At 41.7% G+C, this 26264-nt stretch overlaps 1 protein-coding gene across 2 annotated transcripts in view; it reads right to left on the bottom strand.

The window, feature by feature from the left end:
• Window positions 1–6572: 6572 nt before the first annotated feature.
• Window positions 6573–26264, bottom strand: part of mmp24 (matrix metallopeptidase 24) — a 105925-nt gene continuing 86233 nt past the window's right edge. For both annotated transcript variants that reach the window (XM_014131593.2, XM_014131592.2), the window contains exons 7-9: window positions 19410–19548; window positions 12916–13182; window positions 6573–9575 (exon numbers count right to left, since the gene is read on the bottom strand). In XM_014131593.2, the coding sequence (XP_013987068.1) occupies window positions 9238–9575; window positions 12916–13182; window positions 19410–19548 (744 nt within the window). In that variant the 3' untranslated portion in view covers window positions 6573–9237. The remainder of the gene's footprint in view (window positions 9576–12915; window positions 13183–19409; window positions 19549–26264) is intronic.

Below are 26264 nucleotides of genomic sequence, written 5' to 3'. Positions count from 1 at the left end.
TAAGGCCATTCTACTGCCAGTGTTTGTCTATGGATATGGCATGGCGGTGTGCTCGATTTTTATACCCGTCACCAACGGGTATGGCTGAAATAGCCGAATCCACTAATTTGAAGGGGTGTCCACATACTTGTGTGTATTTGATTGTAAATTACATAAGATTCCACCACAAAATATCGCAATTTACCAAGTTGTTTTAACAAATTAATTAATCGACAAACTAATCAAAGCGTATGTACAGAACATTTTAAGAAAAACCACTGAATTAATTTTCTCTTAATAAAGCTGTATCTGATAAAATCTCCCTTGATCAGTAGTATCCAAAGAATTTCAATGACATAATTTTAAACATCTGGACCTTTTGATTTAACCTCATTATTTTATGAAAAAGAACATTAGAAACAAAAGGCAACAACAGGCAAGTGAAAGGCAACTCACTGTTGTCTAAAGCCACCAGCATATCCTTAACAGAGGCAAACTGAAGAGGACTCGTCGCCCCCCTAGAAGAGTAGAAACCGTTACAATGAATAAGAGAGAAGTGGAAAGGCATGGGGCACCTTAGAATAAAAGTTGTCTTCATGTGTTCAATAAACAATTGAAAGTGAAGGTCATTATAATGAATCTCAAGTAGCCCTACATCTTCTCAAACACAACCATGCTCGATACATATGTTGTGGTTTATTAGTACTCTTTTGGACATGTCAGATCGGATTTTACGTTTCAGTAAATTACACAGTTTTGCCTTGACTACTCTGTAGGTACACTCAATCATTGTGATGAAATCAATGAACAAATTAAATTGACTTTGGAACAATTGCATGTAACCTCCAATATGATACGTCCTTTTTGTAGCATGAAGCATATGCTGAATGAGATTTATTTAGCTCCCCCTTCCACAATAGGATTTAACAACATGATAACCATGCAGATTGAAAATGGCTTTGCCTGGAAAATGTTCATCTAATGAACAATGTGTGGCTAATACCCTGTATCTTTCCCATTCATCTGCCATCATCTTTAGCTGAGATGTGAGTTGAGTAATACCAAGAACATGGTCTTATAAGCATGATTGTACTCATAGGCTTCCTACTCATATGAGCATGTTCCACATACATTGAGTGGTTGTTTTAATGGGTTATTTTTTCAATCAGATTTTTTGTAATCTGCATCAAATACTCAATCGTCAATTGATCCAGTAGCTATCAGTTAAGATGTTGGTTTCAGATCCTGCCCATAACACCAGCTAATAAACCTTGTTTTGTTGGATACTTCACTCAATACAATGTTTGCCTATAAAGACACACAGGGCTTAAGTAAGAAGTTATGTTCTGATGGTGAGGGAGAAATTGAACATCACTATTCCTTTTGTGGCTCTCTGTAGCCTGAAAATAGATGCATAAAGCCACTCAAAGAAATTCACAAAAGTCTGCCCAATGATTTGTCTAGAGATCGTGAAATGGAGTTATTAAAATATGGGCAAAAACAAGTCTGCTCTGATTCAGTGCCATGTCTCTGCCCCTCGCTAAAACTGCTCAAAATGAAAACAGAAAATGACAGAATAAGAAAAGATAATAGAGCGAGGAAAATCCTTGAACTGAGTGCATTTTCGTAGTGTGAGAAAGATTGGAGGAAAATACACATTTGAAAACAAGTTACACAACAAACATACAAATGTTAAGTCTGATGTTATCCTTGAAAGAAACCTTTTAGAGGTATATGTTCGTCAACTAAAAAAGCACATTGAGCAAGCCACTGCAAAGTTTGACAAGGCACAACTTCCAGAAGTACCAGCAGAGGCTATTAAGGCAGACACTGACACGGTCAGACATATACACTATTTCAGTAAAGATCTCATGGTGGAGATTATTTTGGAAGACTTGAGCAGATTAGGGATGTAGAAATAAAGTAGGGTAGCCTACAGTAAATGACATATTTTCAAGTTGCAGATCTCACAAAACAAAAGTATCTTTGCCTACTGGAGATTTTAAGTCCTCCAAGACGGAGCCAAAGACCAGACTGGGAGGGCTGTTGTGCGTCTTAGTACATATTGCTCACACATTCAGTGCAACACAGAACTAGAGAGCTCTTGACTAGGAGCATAAAGGATACAGAGAGGTCAATGGTGGCAGAGCTGAATAGATAGTATAGACCCATTCTCAGAGACCTTGGGGATGTTACACAAAAGCCACATAATTGATTGTTTTGTTCAGCTTTGCTGATGAATGATTTGGAATGGGATATGCTTTGAAATGGATGATGGGAGAGAAAGTGATTTGGCACTTTGTCAATGCAGCCATATCTGCAGTATATAAGCTCTCCCCGACTTAGTTACGGATAAAACCATAGATGTAATTGCTTTGTTAGTAGTACTACATTATGACAAGGAGGGAGCAGTGTTATAGAAGTAACATCAGTGTGCACATCTGAGATTAAGAAATGTGGATAATGAGAAAATATTTGTAAAATCTATGCAGTTATTTTCAAATGTAATTTCATAGTACATGTTATCAGAATTCTGATATGGGTTTTCGCAACTAAAGGAATCCTTAAGGCAAACATGTAAAAACAACAGAGAAAGTTATCTTCCAGAAAACTGTCAGAATTTCAAATTCTCACCATAATAAGTCCACTAAACATAGCTTTATATACGAAACATCAGGCCATTTAACTATTCAATTATCAACAATAATTGTGTAATATCCAAATGTTTACATGGCGTTTGAGTGTGTGTGTGTGTGTGTGTGTGTGTGTGTGTGTGTGAGAGAGACGGTGAGAGGGACACAAAACTGAGAAGAATCTCGCAGGAGTTACCATGACGTAGCAACATCGCAGATACACTAAGAAAAGTACTTCATAGGCATGATTTAAAAAAAGCATGTCAAATTATTAGAAAAAGAACATTAACAGTTTAAATATACTGTACTTAAGATTGTAACAAGACTTTGCCAGTGATTTATCACACTATTAAGACCCATTAGAAGTGGAAGTCCCACTCTGGTTGCAGGTAGCCTAGCAGTTAGAGAGGCGAGCCAGCAACCGCAGGGTTGCCATTTGGAATCTTGGGTCCGATGGGAAAAAAACTGTTGTGAAGTGTGCAGGGAACCGGAGGGTTGCTGGTATCAAATCCTAGATGCCATTGGTTTACGTCATGTCCTTATGCAAGGCACTTAATCCCTCACAACAACAGCTCCCTGGGCCCCCAGTGTGGCAGCCCCACTGCACCTCTCCAAAACCTTTGTGTGTCTTTCGGATGGGTTGGGGTAAGTCAAATTCTGGTTGGACATTGTGTGCAATTGACCAATAAAGTGATCTTAATCTCTTAATAAGGTATCTTAATCTTGTAGCCTGTCAAGGTATCCCATTCTACAGCCCATATGTTTTTTTGCATTTGCAAATATAAGGAATACTGTATGTTAAAAGGAAAGTCTAGATTTGGTCATTTTGTCATTGCCATACGTTATCAATTACACTGAACAAAAATGCAACATGTAAAGTGTTGGTCCCTTGTTTCATGAGCTGAAATAAAAGAGCACAGACATTTTCCATACTCACAAATGGCTTATTTCTCAAATTTGTTTACATCCATATTAGTGAGCATTTCTTCTTTGCCAAGATAATCCATCCACCTGACAGGTGTGGCATATCAAGAAGCTGATTAATGCATGATGATTACACAGGTGCACCTTGTGCTGGTGACAAATGGCCACTCTAAAATGCAATTGTCACACAACACAATGCCACATATGTCTCAAGTTTTGAGGGAGTGTGCAATTGGCATGCTGACTGCAGGAATGTCCACCAGAGCTGTTGTCAGAGAATTGAATGTGCTTCTCTATTATAAGCCTATAGAGAAATGTTTTAGAGAATTTGGCAGTGTGTCCAACCAGCCTCACAACAGCAGACCACGTGTACGGCGTTGTGTGGGCGAGCGGTTTGCTGATATCAATGTAGTGAACAGAATGGTGGGGCTATGGTATTGTGGCAAAGAAGGGGGCCGAGTGATAAATGGCAGATATTTGAGGGTAGAACTAATAAACGGGCTCTGCCCTCTCACTAAGGGCTGGCCAAATGGTGAACTACAAAGCACAAAATGGACGACCGCAGAAGCAAGGGGAAGGCTCGCAAGGTTGGGCCAACCAACATATACGGGGTCAAGCCACACCAGGAAGAGGGGAAGGAGCTGTGAACCATTGAAAAGAGAAAGTGATAATACATCTGCTGGATTTAGTGTGTGACCTGGACTGTTTGGACTTACCTGTTGGCTGTTTGGACCCTGATCTACTGAGAAGCCAATTTGTGTACCGAACCCTGCTATCCTCGATCATGCCTGCAGCCTGGTCGGTCCAGGCCGGAGAAACAATCATTGATTTTGTGTCGGTCTCACGCTTAATTTGTGTACAAACACTCCTAACCTTGAAGAGGATTGTCACAGTATGGGCAGGCATAAGTTACGGACAACAAACACAGTAAAAAAAAAAAAATCTATGGCAATTTTAACGCACAGAGATACAGTGGGACAAAAAAGTATTTGATCCCCCTGCTGATTTTGTACATTTGCCCACTGACAAAGAAAGGATCAGTCTATAATTTTAATGGTAGGTTTATTTGAACAGTGAGAGACAGAATAACAACAAAAATATCCAGAAAAACGCATGTCAGAAATGTTATAAATTGATTTGCATTTTAATGAGGGAAATAAGTATTTGACCCCCTCTCAATCAGAAAGATTTCTGGCTCCCAGGTGTCTTTTATACAGGTAACGAGCTGAGATTAGGAGCACACTCTTAAAGGGAGTGCTCCTAACCACAGCTTGTTACCTGTATAAAAGACACCTGTCCACAGAAGCAATCAATCAATCAGATTCCAAACTCTCCACCATGGCCAAGACCAAAGAGCTCTCCAAGCATGTCAGGGACAAGATTGTAGACCTACACAAGGCTGGAATGGGCTACAAGACCATCGCCAAGCAGCTTGGTGAGGTGACAACATTTGGTGCGATTATTTGCAAATGGAAGAAACACAAAAGAACTGTCAATGTCCCTCGGACTGGGGCTCCATGCAAGATCTCACCTCGTGGAGTTGCAATGATCATGAGAACGGTGAGGAATCAGCCCAGAACTACACAGGAGGATCTTGTCAATGATCTCAATGCAGCTGGGACCATAGTCACCAAGAAAACAATTGGTAACACACAATGCCGTGAAAGACTGAAGTCCTGCAGCGCCCGCTAGGTCCCCCTGCTCAAGAATACATATACATGCCCGTCTGAAGTTTGCCAATGAACATCTGAATGACTCAGAGGACAACTGGTGAAAGTGTTGTGGTCGGATGAGACCAAAATGGAGCTCTTTGACATCAACTCAACTCGCCGTGTTTGGAGGAGGAGGAATGCTGCCTATGACCCCCAAGAACACCATCTCCACTGTCAAACATGGAGGTGGAAACATTATGCTTTGGGGGTGTTTTTCTGCTAAGGGGACAGGACAACTTCACCGCATCAAAGGGATGATGGACGGGGCCATGTACCGTCAAATCTTGGGTGAGAACCTCCTTCCCTCAGCCAGGGCATTGAAAATGGGTCGTGGATGGGTATTCCAGCATGACAATGACCCAAAACACACGGCCAAGGCAACAATGGAGTGGCTCAAGAAGAAGCACATTAAGGTCCTGGAGTGGCCTAGCCAGTCGCCAGACCTTAATCCCATAGAAAATCTGTGGAGGGAGCTGAAGGTTCGAGTTGCCAAACGTCAGCCTCGAAACCTTAATGACTTGGAGAAGATCTGCAAAGAGGAGTGGGACGAAATCCCTCCTGAGATGTGTGCAAACCTTGTGGCCAACTACAAGAAACGTCTGACCTCTGTGATTGCCAACAAGGGTTTTGCCACCAAGTATTAAGTCATGTTTTGCAGAGGGGTCTAATACTTATTTCCCTCATTAAAATGCAAATCATTTTATAACATTTTTGACATGTGTTTTTCTGGATTTTTTTGTTGTTATTCTGTCTCTCACTGTTCAAATAAACCTACTATTAAAATGTATTGACTGATCATTTCTTTGTAAGTGGGCAAACGTACAAAATCAGCAGGGGATCAAATACTTTTTTCCCCCACTGTACCATGATGAGATCCTGAGGCCCATTGTGGTGTCATTCATCCGCCGCCATCACCTCATGTTTCAGCATGATAATGCACGGCCCCATGTCGCAAGGATCTGTACACAATTACTGGAAGCTGAAAATGTCCCAGTTCTTCCATGGCCTGCCAATAACTTTGCACAGCTATTGAAGAGGAGTGGGACAACATTCCACAGGCCACAATCAACAGCCTGATCAACTCTATGCGAAGGAGATGTGTCGCGATGCTTGAGGCAAATGGTGGTCACACCAAATGCTTACTGGTTTTCTGATCCACACCCCTACCTAGTGTATTCCCAGTCATGTGACATCCATAGATTAGGGCCTAATTTATTTATTTCAATTGACTGATTTCCTTATATGAACTGTAACTCAGTAAAATCTTTGAAACTGTTCCATGTTGTGTTTATCTTTTTGTTCAGTATAAATGAGACTAGTCACGTCATGTTTCATCATTTAAAGAAGCAAAACTTTTTAACAACGAACCATTTGACAGATTGTCAATGCAATGACAAAATGGCAAAATCAAGTCTCCTTTCAACAGATTCCTCATATTTGTGATTGCAAAAAACGTATATTAATTTTTAGAATAGGCTAGCTCGATAGGACACATACAACCAGAGCGGGATATTCGCTAATAATAATACATTATTTCAACAGCAAATAAAAGTACAAATAAAACAAGTTTTAAAAGTCAATAAAAAAATCTAAAGACTACATGTTTGTGTGAGTTCTGGATGGTACCAAACCCCATTGGGGTCAGAGTTAAGTCAGAAAATACAGTATCAAGGACTATACAGATGTTGGATCTTAATTTGAACCAGTTTGCTACAGCAGGAAAATAATCCTGCAACAATGGGAAATGTGAATTATGTGGATTATAATTAATGGACATTTTTGTAGATGTTTCTGGAAATTACAAACTTTAGAGGCCTTTTTAAAACCTCAAACTGTAAGTTTGCATTTCCTACTGTACAGGAAAATTCTCTGCAACAAAAGATCAGATTAAGATCCTACAGCTGTATCTGGTTTCAGTCTTGGCAACTGCATTGACATTATTATCTGGGTGAGATGAATACATGATAATTCTCTACTGTAGCAAAAGTAGTGAATAGAAATACAGGGAAATGAATGGAACATATTAAATAACTTTGCTTTTATCATGGGTCATCTGTGTATTTGTTTTTATCAGGGTAAGAAACAGCTGAACTCAGGAAATCCTGACCTGCCCTACAGAGATGGACAAAGTATGGTAATTACCCCAGTGTACCAATGCACCCCAGTGCAGAAAGACTCTACCTGGATCTTTCTTTTAAACATCACTTTCCCATTGAACATCTTTCCTATTGAAAGCGAGGTTAAAAACAAAACTCTAAATTAGATCATGAGGACAGCATTTCAATGAAATGTAGGGTGTTAGATACAGTGCCCTCCGTAATGATTGGGACAGTGAAGCATTTAAAAAAAAATGTCTCTCTGTACTCCAAAAGTTTGGATTTGAAATCAAACAATGACTATGAGGTTAAAGTGCAGACTGTCATCTTTAATTTGAGGGTATGAATCGTGAATAATGAAAAGTGAGAAAGTTACAGATGCACAAATATCATACCCCCCAAGACATGCTAACAATAACAGGGGAGGTTAGCATTTGTTTTAGGGAGGGAATGATATTTGTGCATTGTAACTTTCTAGAAACATATTCTATTCTTATTTACAATAAAACGGACTCCAAAATGACACAATACAGTATTTACCATTTATTTCTATTGGGCACAAAATAATCTGAAACACAACCAAAAGAAACAGCAAATGCATCCAACAAATGTGTAGAGTCACAAGCTTGATGTAGCCATTGCGTGTTATGGGACCAAATACTTAACTTTTTACTACTTTAATACACATGAATTTGTCCCAATACTTTTGGTGCCCTAAAATGTGGGGAATACGTACAAAAAGTGCTCTAAGTTCTTAACCATTCACCCGATATGGATGTAAATACCCTCAAATTCAAGTGGTCAGTCTGCACTTTAACCTCAGTCATTGTTTGATTTCAAATCCAAACTTTTGGAGTATAGAGGAGACAAAAGAAGAAAAAATGCTGAGAAAAAAGTGAGAGAAAAAAGTGAGAGAAATAAGGAGGAATGAAGAGGGGTATGGAGTGGAATTCAGGCTGCCTCAACAGCAGTTCATTGTGCCTAGTCAATGTTGGTCTGACGTGCTTAGCCTATTGAAACGGCCATAGGTACTCCTCTACGCCTTGGCATGTAAATAAAAAAAAAAAACTAAGTACAATTCTAAGAAACATAACTGTGACCAATGTCTTTAAATGCAAACTCGCTCTCCCCTATGCCCCTTGGTCCAGACAGAGAAGCAGGGAGTCTGTGCTGGGGGATGTTGGTATAGCGGTGGTCCTTCAGCAGACATACTTATAGTCTCAGTCCTCTAGCTTAGGTGAGTCAATCACTAGAGGCAGAGGTCTGGGTATGAAGACATGTATCATTTGCGATGTACAACGTTTCTCCTCTTGATAACTCAAAGCTCTCTAACTGAAAAGATTAAATGATCCACAGAAATCCTTGGTATTCTTTTCTATGGCCTTTCTATTTTTTGTTCAAGTTTACATTTTTTCTTTAAATATCTTGTTTGACTTGATAATACTTGAAGTTCATGTACAAGTTGACACTGGACAGATTACTGGTACCTGGCTATGTGAGGGTAGGCTCCCCCTCTCTCTCCCCCTGAGAAAAAGTGTATTGGAGTCCCATCGAGGTAAAGTATGTATGACAACCCCCACTGAAACAGCCAGATAAGAATGGACAACAGATAGATGAGACGCAAAAGGCAGAGCAATCGGATTTGCTGTACTCTGTCCTTACCCTCAAAGCCTCCCAGCGTCCTATGCATCGCCTCATGCTAATATTCAACAATTTTGGCGATGTTCATCTATGGGTCCTTGCCAGGGGATGAAAGGGAGTAACTTAATCCCCCTCCTTCCCTTCTCGCAAAGGGTTTGTGCAAGACAGGCACTGGTCACATGGTGCTCAGAGTTTTTGTAGCCCTCTCAGCGCAGTTTCGTATCGTAAGTGGCGGCGCGCTGCCTAAGCCTGTCATACCCACTCCTGGACAGGATGTTTGTAGTAGGTGACGTTCTGTTGCACCCCTTTGTTTTTGAACTGGAAGATGGTGTAGACCAGGACCAGGATGCACAGCGACAGGATGCAGGGAATCACCACAGCGATGGCGTTGACAGTGCTGTGCACGTCATTGATGGTCACCATGATGTCTACGTCATCGTGGGGAAGCTGCCGGTCCTTGTTCTTCTCCATGTCTGATTGGTGGCAGCCCATCCAGTCATTGACAATAGACTTGGGGTAGCCGGGCTCAACGGTCAGCTTCTGGTTGTCAAACTTCCAGTAGTCCTTCCCTTTGTAGAAATAGGTATAAACTAAAGAGGGGAAAAGAGAGCAAAAGGACAATTTCATTTGTATCTAACAGATTGACTTATACAGCTTGCAAATCTAACACCTCAAACATTTTGCCTGACAACTCATCCTGAATTTAACTCTGTATGGCGTGAGTGACAGAGCAGCTGTCACGTCCTGGCCAGTATAAGGGTTAATTGTTATTGTAGTTTGGTCAGGACGTGGCAGAGGGTATTTGTTTTATGTGGTTCGGGGTGGTGTTTTGGTAGAAGTAGAAGGGCGTTCCAGTGCGTCGGCTCAGTCAGGAGTCGCCAGAGCCGCCCGTCAGTCAGGAGTCGCCAGAGCCGCCCGTCAGTCAGGAGTCGCCAGAGCCGCCCGTCAGTCAGGAGTCGCCAGAGCGGCCCGAATGCCCGGAGATGCCAGAGCGGCCCGACTGCCCGGAGATGCCAGAGCGGCCCGTCGGCCAGGATCAGCCAGAGCGGCCCGTCGGCCAGGATCAGCCAGAGCGGCCCGTCGGCCAGGATCAGCCAGAGTGGCCCATCTCCCAAAGTCTGCTGATGACCAAAAATCAAGGGAGTCTAGCAGCAACCCTAAACTGAGTAAGCCTGACATTTCAGAACTTAAAGTAATTAACGGTTTAATTGATGAGTCTGCATACAGGGTGGAGAGGAGGAGGTCTGCCCATGATCCAGAGCAGGGGGAGTCTGCCTACGGTCCGAGGCTGATCGGGTTGGTCGGCACTCTGGAGGACAATAGGCCGGAGCCTGAACCACCACCTGCATAGGTGGGTTGGGGAGGGGGGGGGTGTAGCACAAGTGCCGTTGGTGACGGCAGCCACCCTCCCTTTAGTTTAGGGGGATTTCTTTGTTGTTGTTTGGGGTTTTTGTTATTGTTGAGGTGCTTCCGGGGTTAGCACCTTTAGGGGGGGGGTACTGTCACGTCCTGGCCAGTATAAGGGTTAATTGTTATTGTAGTTTGGTCAGGACGTGGCAGAGGGTATTTGTTTTATGTGGTTCGGGGTGGTGTTTTGGTAGAAGGGCGTTTGAGTTATTATTTCCGGGTTTTTGGTTTATGGTCTATGTTTATGTATTTCTATGTGTAGTCTGGTTAACCTGTTTGGGCTAGGGGGCAGTATTGAGAATTTTGGAAAAAATATGTGCCCATTTTTAACTGCCTCCTACACCAACTCAGAAGCTAGAATATGCATATTATTGTTCAGGTTTGGATAGAAAACACCCTAAAGTTTCTAAAACTGTTTGAATGGTGTCTGTGAGTATAACAGAACTCCTATGGCAGGCAAAAACCTGGCAAGGTTTCATGCAGGAAGTGGCCTGTCTGACAAGGAGTCGTGCGTCTTGCATCTGTTTATTGAAGAGTAAGGATCTTAGCTGTAACGTGACAATTCCCAGGGCTCCAATAGGCTCTCAGAACCCGGGAAAAACCTGAACGATGACGAGGCAGCCTCTGGCTGAAACAGATTATCGCCTTATCCAAGTGGCCGATCAGAGGACCATTGAATGAGGCGCGTGCACGATTCGCAAGTGATGATAGTTCATTCCAGAGGAAGTCTCCCGGGAGGTGCCGAGGCAGTGCAGCGGTTTTTCACTAGAGCAGCACAAATGAGTGGCGGGGCTGAGGCCCCTGGCTGGATTAACCCTCTGACCCTGACACCGCCAATTCCACTACACTTATGGCACAAACAGTCCTCGGACACAGACGGCCAACAGTTCAGTGACAGCCCTCTGGCCAGAAGGGCCACTTATCTGATGTTGACATGGCTGACATGGCTCTCACTGATGGGTTAATATTAGCCGACAGCATCTCAGAGAACGGTGAGCAATTCTGACTCACACAAGCTGCTGAGACTTCATAAATACACACTAAAAACAAATGGCTCTATAAAGTTCCAAATAAGGGTGCTTTGGCTTGAAACCATAGGGGAAGCCTTTTTGGTGCTATATGGAGCCTTTTTTTGAAAGTTCTATAAAGAACCATGCTCATAAGGTTCTAAATGGAACATGTATGGTGCTATAAAAGAACCCTTTCATTAACTTCTATAAAGCACCATTTAAAAAAAGGTTCTATATAGCACCAAAAAGGGTTCCGCTATGGTTACAACCCTTTTTGGGGCTATATAGAACCCTTTTGATGGTTCCTTATTAAACCTTTATGGAGAAAGGTTCTTTGTAGAACCAAACATGTTTTTATTTTGGTTTAATAGCCAAATTATATTGTTAAAATACCATCGCTTTTATTATTGGGCTTATTAACAAGTTGAATCAGGTGTGCTAGCTCTGGAACGGCTTGGGATCCCTGAGGAGAGAATTGAAAACTACTGAGTCAACAGTTCTCAATTGACACAAGGACATACATGAGACTTTCACAAGACACCGTCACTGGCCATAGTTATAACATGTACTTGCAAAACACAACAGATTAAATCAACTGTAATGACACTCACGGTTGCACAAAAAGAGCTGTGAACAAACCATGCTCCAAAATATTCTAATGAGCTGCCGCCCCTACATTTGAATTATCACTAAAAGAGGAAAGATTCCTTTGTTTCAGTAAGGTTCCACATAGAACCATCACCCTTCCCAAAGAGCCCTTGAGGAACCCTAATGTTTTAGTGTGTACATGAGGAACTTCGGCTATTTTCTGCTGTGTTACGAATGTGTTGTCAACACATTTTGAGCTCAATCTCGTATAATATTTACCTCGTGCTTGATGAATATTCTGTATACATATTTAGTAGGCCGACTGTACATTGGTACTTTACTCCAGAGGTAGTCAGGGACCCAGATCTCGATTGTCAAACCATTAAAATCATCATTATACCAGCCTCTAAAATCATTGACAAGCATCAATAATTGTCTTAAAATAAATACATTCCTATTATTTTGAAAACACATCTGTTAAATAATATGCATAAAGGGAGGCACCAGGATATCTGGTCACCAGGAAAACAATGTGGGCAGATATTTTAATACCATGTGTAAACACGGCAAGCCTTGATCACAAAACCCACATGTTAGCGCAAGTTGTAAATGGGGCCTTCTGATAAGACTAAAATAAAAGTGCAATGTTGGTATTGTAAGAGTACAGTTATTGTTTCAATGTGCAATTACAGCGTATGTACATTACTATGATAACAGTCCAAGTGCTTTGTTACTGTAATAGCAATTACAGTACCAAATGTAGTTAATTCATAAAGTAAACAGAAATTCCAATTCCCCAATGAAAATAATTGGAATTTCAAATGACTTCCCGAATTGACGTTATTGAGATGGAATTAACCCAAACCCCCGTCCCTCTGCATGCTTCAAGGCGGTAGCCACATGGTCTGTGGATAATTATACTCACAGCCCTCCCTGCTGACGAAGGCTCCCTGCGGCGCCTCGGGGATGCCCTTCCACACAGTGATGGGTTTGGGGTAGCCCGGGTCGGCCATGCGTTTCTCCTCGTTGTAGCGCCAGTACTGGTCCCCTTTGAAGAAGTAGGTTTTGCCCACGGGCTCCCAGCGCAGTGCTGTGTCAATGCCGTCCTTAGGGAGACAGTTACCCAGTTCCACCAGACTCTGGGGGTACCCGGGTTCAGCAGTCACCTCTTTGAATACCCAGTACTTGTCACCTGTGGGGTAAACAACAACAGGGTCATGTTCATTAGGCACTAAACAGAGTAAAACCGACTAAAACGGGGAGATTATCTCAAACTATTTTCATTTTCCACTGTAAAACCTTTTTTAACCTTTTACTGAAGTGAGCTAGATCAGGGTTACAGTGTGTCTTGGTAGTTTTAAACAAATCTACTTTGAAACAAAAGTATACACCTCACACACATGGTTATGGGCTTAAAAATAAGAAGACACCTGTACCATGTCAGATATAGGGCTCTATTTCTGCCTGGCGTTAAGTCGGCACAAGTGTCACACATGTTAGTTTGCAATTTCGGCATGTAAAAACTGGCGCACTGGCATGTTCCTGCCCTAATGCCAGGTTTAGCAATTTACCTGTCTAACATCAGCATGCTTGTGCTCCGATGGAAGGGGTGGAAATATTTGCGGCACGTCCTTAATGATCCAAAGTGCTAATTACAGGCAGCGCTGGTAGGGATATTTAAGACCAACCAAATCTGGTTTTAGCGGTAACGCAGTTGGTTATGACAGTTGTGACAGCGGAAACGCAGCCTATCCAGCCGTGACGCGCACTGCCCATATGCGGATGGAACAAGATGTGATTTGGTGCCTGTATACTTCATATTTAGAAACATAAAACAAATGTTTTTTCCCCATTTTATTTGATTAAAAACAAAGCATAGCGCCCCCCCCCCCCCTCTCAATTAAGTCTGTTTTCTTTTTGTCCTGCCCAATGTAGTCAAGTAGGCTAGTCAATAGTGTTTTGTTTATGATGGCGATTTTATGATATCATTACATTTTACATGTACTGTATTTATTGTAGTTGAAAAAACGAACAGATTACTTGTTTTTCATTGAATTTTATTCAACCCAAACTTATTCGAATGAGTCACTGTTTTGGTTTTATGGTGGGAATGTCCGTGGCACGCATGTAATGCAACTTCTGGAGAAGTGTGAATGCAATCTGTAAGAAGTTTTCAATTCGTACAGTACTAGTCAAAAGTTTGGACAAGTTATTTTTACTATTTTCTACATTGTATAATAATAGTGAGACATCAACACTACGAAATAACACATGTAGTAACCAAAAAAAGTATTAAATAAATCAAAACATATTTTACATTTGAGATTCTTCTAATAGCCACCCTTTGCCTTGATGACAGCTTTGCACACTCTTGGCATTCTCTCAACCAGCTTCATGAGGTAGTCACCTGGAATGCATTTCAGTTAACAGGTGTGCCTTGTTAAAAGTTAATTTGTGGAATTTCTTTCGTTCTTAATGCGTTTGAGCCAATCAGCCAATCAATGTAGGGGTGGTATACAGAAGATAGCCCTATTTGGTAAAATACCAAGTCCATATTATGGCAAGAACAGCTCAAAGAGAAATGCAAAGAGAAATGACAGTCCATGATTACTTTAAGACATGAAGGTCAGTCAATATGAATAATTTCAAGAAATTTTAAAGTTTCTTCAAGTGCAGTCGCAAAAACCATCAAGCGCTATGATGAAACTGGCTCTCATGAGGACTGCCACAGGAAAGGAAGACCCAGAGGATAAGTTAATTAGAGTTAACTGCACCTCAGATTGCTGCCCAAATAATCTTCACAGAGTTCAAGTAACAGACACATCTCAACATCAACTGTTCAGAGGAGACTGTGTAAATCAGGCCTTCATGGTCGAATTGCTGCAAAGAAACCACTACCAAAAGACACCAATAATAAGAAGAGACTTGCTTGGGCCAAGAAACACGAGCAATGGACATTAGAACGGTGGAAATCTGTCCTTTTTAAAAATGTTGGTTCCAACCGCCGTGTCTTTGTGAGACGCTGAGTTGGTGAACGGATGATCTCTGCATGTGTGGTTCCCACCGTGAAGCATGGAGGAGGAGGTGTGATGTGTGGGGGTGCTTTGCTGGTGACACTGTTTGTGATTTATTTAGAATTTAAGGCACACTTAACGAGCATGGCTACCACAGCATTCTGCAGCGATACACCATCCATCTGGTTTGGACTTAGTGGGACTATCATTTGTTTTTCAACAGGACAATGACCCAATATACCTCCAGGCTGTGTAAGGGCTATTTGACCAATAAGGAGAGTGGTGGAGTGCTGCATCAGATGACCTGGCCTCCACAATCACCCGACCTCAACCCAATTGAGATGGTTTGCATGAGTCGGACCGCAGAGTGAAGGAAAAGCAGCCAAAAAGTGCTCAGCATATGTGGGAAGTCCTTCAAGACTGTTGGAAAAGCATTCCAGGTGAAGCTGGTTGAGAAAATGCCAATAGTGTGCAAAGCTGTCATCAAGGCAAAGGGTGGCTACTTTGAAGAATCTCAAATATAAAATATTTTTTGATTTGTTTAATACTTTTTTGGTTACTATATCATTCTGTATGTGTTATTTCATAGTTTGTAGAATAATAGTGAAGACAATCAATGTAGAAAATAGTAAAAATAAAGAAAAACACTTGAATGAGTAGCTGTGTCCAAACTTTTGACTGGTATTGTATGTAAAACATCAGTATAACGGTGAGTGGACATTCTCCCTTTCTCTTTATATTGGATCTTGTCCAGCTACGGTGAAACGTTTGGATGTACGTAAAACCCTCTGTAGTCTGCATTCTTTTAATATTGTATGCCCACAGGAAGCAATTATGTTGTCTGTAAGTGTATTTACATATAGCCTACACTGCGTGCACAATTGTTAGGCAAATTGTATTCCGCGGGAGTAATTTTATTGTTGAACAAACACAATGCTCTCAGTCAATCCAAAACGTTATTGAACCTCAAACCTGAATGTATAACAAAGGAAAAGTGAGTTTTGTCTTTCTCAGGGAAATATATAAGTGTGCACAATTATTAGGCAACTATTAGTGTGCAGAATTATTAGGCAACTAAATTACAACTAAGTGTAACAGATAAGTAACACAAAATGACAATTATATAACATTTTTGGCCTTTCAAAAATATTCAGTGACCAATATAGCCACCCTTATTTTCAAGAACTGCCATGAGCCTTCCATCCATGGAGTCTGTCAGTTTCTTGATCTGTTCACGATAAATTTTTGCTGAAGCAGCAACCACAGCCTCCCAAATGCTGTTCAAAGAGGTGTATTGTCTTCCCTCACTGTAAATCTCACGTTTGAGAAGGGCCCACAAGTTCTCAATAGGATTTAAGTCAGGTGAGGAAGGGGGCCAGGTCGTTATTCAGGCATCTTTGAGGCCCTTACTGGCCAGCCAAGCAGTGGAGTACTTGGATGCATGTGATGGAGCATTGTCCTGCATAAAGATCATGGCCTTCTAGAATGCTGAGGACTTCTTCCTGTACCACTGTTTGACAAAAGAATCTTCCAGAAACTGGCAGTAGGTTTGGGAGTTGAGTTTCAGTCCATCTTCAACCCGAAAAGGTCCAACTACCTCATCCTCAATGATAGCAGCCCATACCAGTACCCCTCCTTCACCTTGCTGTCACCTGACTCAAAGTGGTGCCCTGTGTCCATTACTGATCCAGCCACGGGCCCATCCATTTGGTCCATCAAGAGTCACTTTCATTTCATCTGTCCATAAAACCTTTGAAAAATCTGTCTTCAGGTATTTCTTTGCCCAATATTGACGCTTCAACTTGTGAATCTTATTCAGTGGTGGTCTTGTTTCAGTCTTCTTGACCTTGGCCATGTCTCTGAGCACTTGACACCTTGTACTTTTGAACACTCCAGGTAGGTTGCAGTTCTGGAATACGGTGGCACTGGAGGATAATGGGTTCCTGGTAGTTTGACATTTAATTCTTCTCAAGTCTTTTGCAGTTAATTTGCGCCTTTTCTTCCCCATGCGTTTTTTGCGCCCCAGTTGACTATTCGCAACAAAATGTTTGATTGTCCGGTGGTCACGCCTCAATAGTTTAGCTATTTAAAGAGTGTTGCATCCGTCTGAAAGGCATTTTACATTTTTGGCTTTTCAGTGTCAGTTAAATCTCTTTTTTGGCCCATTTTACCTGAGGTAATGAGGCTGCCTAATAATTATGCACACCTTGATATAAGGTGTTATTCACTTTCGCCACACCCTCCCTCATTACACAAATACATATCACCTGAAAATGATTAAATCCAATAAGCATTCAAGTTTATATAGTTTGGAGTTCGAAAATGTGAATAGAAATAATGATAAGATCAGAATACTCACTTGCCTAATAATTGTGCACGCAGTGTATTTAAAGCAAGTTGTTGTTTCATTTTGTTTAGAATTTGATTAGAATTATTCACTCTTTTTAGGCCTTATCAATAATAAATGTAATCTTGCTTATTGACAGTATCAGTGTGAACGCTATGTATATATTTCCACATTGAAACCATGCAATTACTTAGAGCAATTTGGACTGCAAACAGGTTGAGGTTAACATATTTAGCAAAGAGAGATCAACATTTTGTTTCTGAAAGCTGTTAACCTGTTGGGGATAGGGGGCAGTATTTGCACGGCCGGATAAAAAACGTACCCGATTTAATCTGGTTACTACTCCTGCCCAGTAACTAGAATATGCATATAATTGGCTTTGGATAGAAAACACCCTAACGTTTCTAAAACTGTTTGAATGGTGTCTGTGAGTATAACAGAACTCATATGGCAGGCAAAAACCTGAGAAGATTCCTTACAGGAAGTGGCCTGTCTGACAAGTTCTTGTTCTTCTTGGCTCTGTTTATTGAAAACTAAGGATCTTTGCTGTAACGTGACACTTCCTACGGCTCCCATAGGCTCTCAGAACCCGGGAAAAAGCTGAATGATGTAATTCCAGCCTCTGGCTGAAAAACATTAGCGCGTTTGGATAGTGGCCGGTCAGGCCGGTCAGAGTACCATCAGACTGAGGCTCGTGCACGAGGGGATCCCATGTTTTATTTTCTTTCATCTTTGAACCTAAACACGCTTTCCCGGTTGGAATATTATCGCTTTTTTACGAGAAAAATGGCATAAAAATTGATTTTAAACAGCGGTTGACATGCTTCGAAGTACGGTAATGGAATATTTAGAATTTTTTTGTCACGAAATGCGTCGTGCGCGTCACCCTTCTTTACCATTTGGATAGTGTCTTGAATGCATGAACAAAACAGAGGATATTTGAACATAACTATGGATTATTTTGAACCAAACCAACATTTGTTATTGAAGTAGAAGTCCTGGGAGTGCATTCTGACGAAGAACAGCAAAGGTAATAACATTTTTCTTATAGTAAATCTGACTTTGGTCAGGGCTAAACTTGGTGGGTGTCTAAATAGCTAGCCCTGTGATGCCGGGCTATCTACTCAGAATATTGCAAAATGTGCTTTCACCGAAAAGCTATTTTAAAATCGGACATAGCGAGTGCATAGAGGAGTTCTGTATCTATAATTCTTAAAATAATTGTTATGTTTTTTTGTGAACGTTTATCGTGAGTAATTTAGTAAATTCACTGGAAGTATGCTAGTTCTGAACGTCACATGCTAATGTAAAAAGCTGGTTTTTATATAAATATGAACTTGATTGAACAAAACATGCATGTATTGTATAACATAATGTCCTAGGGTTGTCATCTGATGAAGATCATCAAAGGTTAGTGCTGCATTTAGCTGTGGTTTGGGTTTATGTGACATTATATGCTAGCTTGAAAAATGGGTGTCTGATTATTTCTGGCTGGGTACTCTGCTGACATAATCTAATGTTTTGCTTTCGTTGTAAAGCCTTTTTGAAATCGGACAGTGTGGTTAGATTAACGAGAGTCTTGTCTTTAAAATGCTGTAAAATAGTCATATGTTTGAGAAATTGAAGTAATAGCATTTCTAAGGTATTTGAATAAAGCGCCACGGGATTCAACTGGCTGTTGAGTAGGTGGGACGATTTCGTCCCGCCGAGCCTAGAGAAGTTAAACAAACTATCATTGGTATTGGAGTTGATTCCAAGGCAATACATAAAACACTGTAAATACAGAACTTGAAGCAACCACATATTTAGCCATGGAGCACGTTCTGATTGGCCAGTCGGGGGCTAAACCTAGACACACCCACAACTTGTTTATTCATCAAACCAAGCCCTTTCGCACCAATAAGGACAGTGTTAAAGATTGGGGTTTTATAGTTGGTACTGTATGTCTCTGTAATCCAGGTTTATTCACCTAAAGCGAACATGACTTAGCTAACAATAACACTAAGCAGTGCAAAAAGGGCTATATCACATTTGAAAAGGAGAAGGGAGTTAAAATACCCTTAAAGAATACAAATTTGCCGTCCGATCTCTCGTAGGCGGCGTCGATACGTGGCGGTAGACCTTTCCAGAACTGCTCAATCTGCATCGGGTAGCCCTCCTGCACCTCGTTGTTCCGCAGTCGCCAGAACCATCGGTCCTAAAGAGAAGAAAAAAGAGAGGAGAGAGCTCACATCAATCACAGCTCATTATCATTTGGCTCCAGTAAATCTAGGGCACGGCTGAGCAAACTCCCCACTGACTGCTACCCACATGCAAATACCCACACTTACCCCTCAAACAGCCACAAATGATTCGCATAGCAGAGGCCTTATTGCAGGGTAACTACAGTGCTTTCGGAAAGTATTCAGACCCCTTGACTCTTTCTACATTTTGTTACGTTACAGCCTTATTCTAAAATGGATTAAAAAAAAAAAAAAATCCTCAGCAATCTACACACAATACCCCATAATGACAAAGTGGAAAAAACGTATTTATTTATTTTTTTACATTTTGGCAAATTTATTTACAGAAATGCCTTATTTGCATAAGTATTTAGACCTTTTTGCTATGAGACTCGAAGCTGAGGTCAGGTGCATCCTGTTTCCATTGATCATCCTTGAGATGTTTCTACAACTTGATTGGAGTTTACCTGTGGTAAATTAAATTGATTGGACATGATTTGGAAAGGCATTCACCTGTCTATATAAGGTCCCACAGTTGACAGTGCATGTCAGAGCAAAAACCAAGCCATGAGGTTGAAGGAATTGTCCATAGAGCTCAGAGACATGATTGTGTCGAGGCACAGATCTGGGGAAGGGTACCAAAACATTTCTGCACCATTGAAGATCCCCAAGAACATAGCGGCCTCCATCATTCTTAAATGGAAGAAGTTTGGAACCAGCAAGACTTTTCCTATGGCAAGACATGAAAATGGTTCTCTAGCAAAGATCAACAACCAATTTGACAGAGTTGGAAATAAAAATGGGCAAATTAAATGTTGCACAATCCAGAGTCTTAGTGACTTACTAAGACCGACTCAGCTGTAATCGCTGCCAAAGGTGATTCTGACATGTATTGACTCAGGGGGTTGAATACTAATATATATATATATATATATATATATATATATATATATATATATATATATTCTTTCATTTTTTTGGGGGGGGGGGATGTTTAATCCCACTTTGTAACACAACAAAATCAAGGGCCGTGAATACTTTCTGAAGGCACTGTATCAATTTAGTGAATATAGTTGCTATTTAACATAAGGGTTTCAGCATAGAATATAATCCTTTATATTTGTACATGTTTATTTTGTCAATATACACTGAGTATACAAAACATGAAGGACACCTGCTCTTTCCATGACATAGACTGACCAGGTGAATCCAGGTGAAAGCTATAATCCCTTATTGATGTCACATGTTAAATCCACATCAATCAGTGTAGATGAATGGGAGGAGACAGGTTAAAGAAGCATTTTTAAGCCTTGAGACAATTGAGACATGGATTGCGTGTGTGCTATTCAGAGGGTGAGTGGGCAAGACAAAAGATTGAAGTGGCTTTGAATGGGGTATGGTAGTAGGTGCCAGGCGTAGGGCTACTGCGGTGACCGTATTACCTCCACCCTGGCCGTCATAAGTCATGACTGCAGTAAAATTCTACATGACCGTTGAGTCACAGTAATCTCCTTTTATGCACTCTGGACTTGTGTTGGTAGTACCCAACTTGCTAACAAACAGCAGGTCCTAATGGCCTGGTACTCAGGGCTCTATTGTCCCTCCATCAGGTCCTAATGGTCTGGTATTCAAGAACTCTATTGTCCCTCCATCAGGTCCCAATGGCCTGGTATTCAAGGTATCTATTGTCCCTCCATCAGGTTGCTAATGGCCTGGTACTCAGGGCTTTATTGTCCCTCTAACCACTTTGATGTCAATGCAAATGCAATCACATCAAACATTTATCGTCAAAACAGTATCATGCTTTTAAAACTCACCTTACTGTATTTTTATTTATATTTATTATGGATCCCCACTACTCTTCCTGAGGTCCAGCAAAATTAAGGCAGTTATAGATTTTAAAGCATTACAAGACATTCATATCAGATTTCACAACATATTAAGTGTGTGCCCTGAAGACTACTCCATGGCTACTCTAAAAATTACAAAGTTCTCATAGAGGGGTCAAATAACGGAACACCCAATACTAGCCATGTTAGGGATTGTAATAATAATTAAAAAAAATAGATAGAAAAGCAATACAATTAAACAATTTTTAAATAAAATACAACTACACTATACCATTCAAGATAGGGACTGTTGTAAAATAATTATTTACTTTTCTATTTATCATATTTTATAAATGGATAAGACGGCATTCGAAAAAAGGATAACTAGCAAAATAATACATCTTCAAATATAACGAATTGGAACACAAAAGTGCTCAATCAACATGGTGGAGATAGAAATATAGTAAACAGAAGACATAGAAGGCACAGTATGTGTGGATGTATTGTAATGGAAGGTGTGATGTGCATTTTTGTCTGGCATTAAGTGAGTGAGAAAGGAAACTGTTGCATATCCCAGAACCAATGTGTGTTTGTGAGCAGGGGTTGCGAGAGAGCGCTTTCAATTTTGTGCAGATGAGGGATATACATTTTAAAATAAATTATACATCTCATATATTTATGTATTGTCCTATCACGATGGAACGGTCCCCCAACCTTAAACCCTAGACACCCACCTGAGCGACTAATACACTAGAGTCCTTATCTGTTTTATGGGCTTACTGTAAATTGTCTATATGCAGCCAAAACAGAAAGAGGAATGTGGACAGAGACCTTCTAGAGCAGCACAGCCCCTCAAGATTCTGAGCCTGCCTGGCAGGGTTGGTACTACAAAGCCCCCCCCAAAAGGGAAATTCTCAAAGCTGCTAATGACAACCTTGATGACCTCGTACCTAGCCGGTGGGGATTCCGGTGGGGTACCCACAACCAGGTAGTGGCAGTGCTGGCAACACTAGCTGCAGTAACCCATAGGGAGGGGGTCACACTCGGACAATCAGAGGGATATATTATTGTGACCCTGGTGGAACAAAATAATCTAAGGTCTGACTGCACAGAGATGCTTGGGTAATGGTCACAACGGGGGACCAGTGTTTTAAAAAAATGTATTTAACCTTTATTTAACTAGGCAAGTCAGTTAAGGACAAATTCTTACTTACAATGACGGCCAAACCCGGACGATGCTGGGCGAATTGTGTGCCACCCTATGGGACTCCCAATCACGGCCAGATGTGATGCAGCCTGGATTCGATGTGTGTGTTTCAGGGGAAGGAGGCGTATCTGATCTCCATCACCTATGACTTGACATTGGTTAATCAAATCTCCTCCTTTTTGCCAATTTTGCATGCTTTCTCAAACGGCTGTAACTTTATATGCATTCGTAAATCAAGTCCTTTCTTGAGTTGGCTCTCGGATGTAACAACTGTTGAGTGTGTGTGTGTGTGTGTCCCACATCTGTTGCTAGGGGGTAAGGATGTTAGGGACAATATAGAATGAATCACAATTGTTTGCAAAAATAATAATTACTTAACAAAAATGTAATGCAATGGCAATCCTGGTTATAGGTCACAATCCTTTGCATGAACTGTCAACATTATTATTAATGATGGAAATTTAAGATGCAAATCATTTCATAAAATCTTGTGTATTTTAATGAGGGAAATAAGTATTTGACCCCTCTGCAAAACATGACTTAGTACTTGGTGGCAAAACCCTTGTTGGTAATCACAGAGGTCAGACGTTTCTTGTAGTTGGTCACCAGGTTTGCACACATCTCAGGAGGGATTTTGTCCCACTCCTCTTTGCAGATCTTCTCCAAGTCATTAAGGTTTCGAGGCTGACATTTGGCAACTCGAACCTTCAGCTCCCTCCACAGATTTTCTATGGGATTAAGGTCTGGCGACTGGCTAGGCTACTCTAGGACCTTAATGTGCTTCTTCTTGAGCCACTCCTTTGTTGCCTTGGCCGTGTGTTTTGGGTCATTGTCATGCTGGAATACCCATCCACGACCCATTTTCAATGCCCTGGCTGAGGGAAGGAAGTTCTCACCCAAGATTTGACGGTACATGGCCCCGTCCATTGTCCCTTTGATGTGGTGAAGTTGTCCTGTCCCCTTAGCAGAAAAACACCCCCAAAGCATAATGTTTCCACCTCCATGTTTGACGGTGGGGATGATGTTCTTGGGGTCATAGGCAGCATTCTTCCTCCTCCAAACACAGCGAGTTGAGTTGATGCCAAAGAGCTCCATTTTGATCTCATCTGACCACAACACCTTCACCCAGTTGTCCTCTGAGTCATTCAGATGTTCAATGGCAAACTTCAGACGGGCATGTATATGTGCTTTCTTGAGCAGGGGGACCTTGCGGGCGCTGCAGGATTTCAGTCCTTCATGGCGTAGTGTGTTACCAATTGTTTTCTTGGTGACTATGGTCCCAGCTGCCTTGAAATCATTGACAAGATCCTCCCGTGTAGTTCTGGGCTGATTCCTCCCCGTTCTCATGATCATTGCAACTCCACGAGGTGAGATCTTGCATGGAGCCCCAGTCCGAGGGAGATTTACAGTTCTTTTGTGTTTCTTCCATTTGCAAATAATCGCACCAACTGTTGTCACCTTCTCACCAAGTTGCCTGGCGATGGTCTTGTAGCCCATTCCAGCCTTGTGTAGGTCTACAATCTTGTCCCTGACATCCTTGGAGAGCTCTTTGGTCTTGGCCATGGTGGAGAGTTTGGAATCTGATTGATTGATTGCTTCTGTGGACAAGTGTCTTTTATACAGGTAACAAGGTGAGATTAGGAGCACTCCCTTTAAGAGTGTGCTCCTAATCTCAGCTCGTTACCTGTATAAAAGACACCTGGGAGCCAGAAACCTTTCTGATTGAGAGGGGGTCAAATACTTATTTCCCTCATTAAAATGCAATTCAATTTATAACATTTTTGACATGCGTTTTTCTAGATTTCTTTTGTTATTCTGTCTCTCACTGTTCAAACAAACCTACCATTAAAATTATAGACTGATCATTTCTTTGTCAGTGGGCAAACGTACAAAATCGGCAGGGGATCAAATACTTTTTTCCCTCACTGTGTGTATATATATATATATATATATATATATATATATATGTATATATACTGCTAAAAAAAAATAAAGGGAACACTTAAACAACACAATGTAACTCCAAGTCAATCACACTTGTGTGAAATCAAACTGTCCACTTAGGAAGCAACACTGATTGACAATACATTTCACATGCTGTTGTGCAAATGGAATAGACAACAGGTGAAAATTATAGGCAATAAGCAAGACACCCCCAATAAAGGAGTGGTTCAGCAGGTGGTGATCACAGACCACTTCTCAGTTCCTATGCTTCCTGGCTGATGTTTTGGTCACTTTTGAATGCTGGCGGTGCTTTCACTCTAGTGGTAGCATGAGACGGAGTCTACAACCCACACAAGTGGCTCAGGTAGTGCAGCTCATCCAGGATGGCACATCAATGCGAGCTGTGGCAAGAAGGTTTGCTGTGTCTGTCAGCGTAGTGTCCAGAGCATGGAGGTGCTACCAGGAGACAGGCCAGTACATCAGGATACGTGGAGGAGGCCGTAGGAGGGCAACAACCCAGCAGCAGGACCGCTACCTCCGCCTTTGTGCAAGGAGGAGCAGGAGGAGCACTGCCAGAGCCCTGCAAAATGACCTCCAGCAGGCCACAAATGTGCATGTGTCTGCTCAAACGGTCAGAAACAGACTCCATGAGGGTGGTATGAGGGCCTGACGTCCACAGGTGGGGGTTGTGCTTACAGCCCAACACCGTGCAGGACGTTTGGCATTTGCCAGAGAACACCAAGATTGGCAAATTCGCCACTGGCGCCCTGTGCTCTTCACAGATGAAAGCAGGTTCACACTGAGCACGTGACAGACGTGACAGAGTCTGGAGACGCCGTGGAGAACGTTCTGCTGCCTGCAACATCCTCCAGCATGACCGGTTTGGCGGTGGGTCAGTCATGGTGTGGGGTGGCATTTATTTGGGGGGCTGCACAGCCCTCCATGTGCTCGCCAGAGGTAGTCTGACTGCCATTAGGTACCGAGATGAGATCCCCAGACCCCTTGTGAGACCATATGCTGGTGCGGTTGGCCCTGGCTTCCTCCTAATGCAAGACAATGCTAGACCTCATGTGGCTGGAGTGTGTCAGCAGTTCCTGCAAGAGGAAGGCATTGATGCTATGGACTGGCCCGCCCGTTCCCCAGACCTGAATCCAATTGAGCACATCTGGGACATCATGTCTCGCTCCATCCACCAACGCCACGTTGCACCACAGACTGTCCAGGAGTTGGCGGATGCTTTAGTCCAGGTCTGGGAGGAGATCCCTCAGGAGACCATCCGCCACCTCATCAGGAGCATGCCCAGGCGTTGTAGGGAGGTCATACAGGCATGTGGAGGCCACACACACTACTGAGCCTCATTTTGACTTGTTTTAAGGACATTACATCAAAGTTTGATCAGCCTGTAGTGTGGTTTTCCACTTTAATTTTGAGTGTGACTCCAAATCCAGACCTCCATGGGTTGATAAATTGGATTTCCATTGATTATTTTTGTGTGATTTTGTTGTCAGCACATTCAACTATGTAAAGAAAAAAGTATTTAATAAGATTATTTCTTTCATTCAGATCTCGGATGTGTTGTTTAAGTGTTCCCTTTATTTTTTTGAGCAGTGTGTGTATATATAGTATATGTGTGTGTGTATACATACATACATACATACATACATACATACAGTGGGGAGAACAAGTATTTGATACACTACCGATTTTGCAG

Source organism: Salmo salar, chromosome ssa12 (genome assembly GCF_905237065.1).
Source record: "Salmo salar chromosome ssa12, Ssal_v3.1, whole genome shotgun sequence".
NCBI classification, from domain to species: Eukaryota; Metazoa; Chordata; class Actinopteri; order Salmoniformes; family Salmonidae; genus Salmo; species Salmo salar.
The sequence above is the reverse complement of the archived record's forward strand: the minus strand, read 5'-3'. Positions and strand labels throughout refer to the sequence as shown.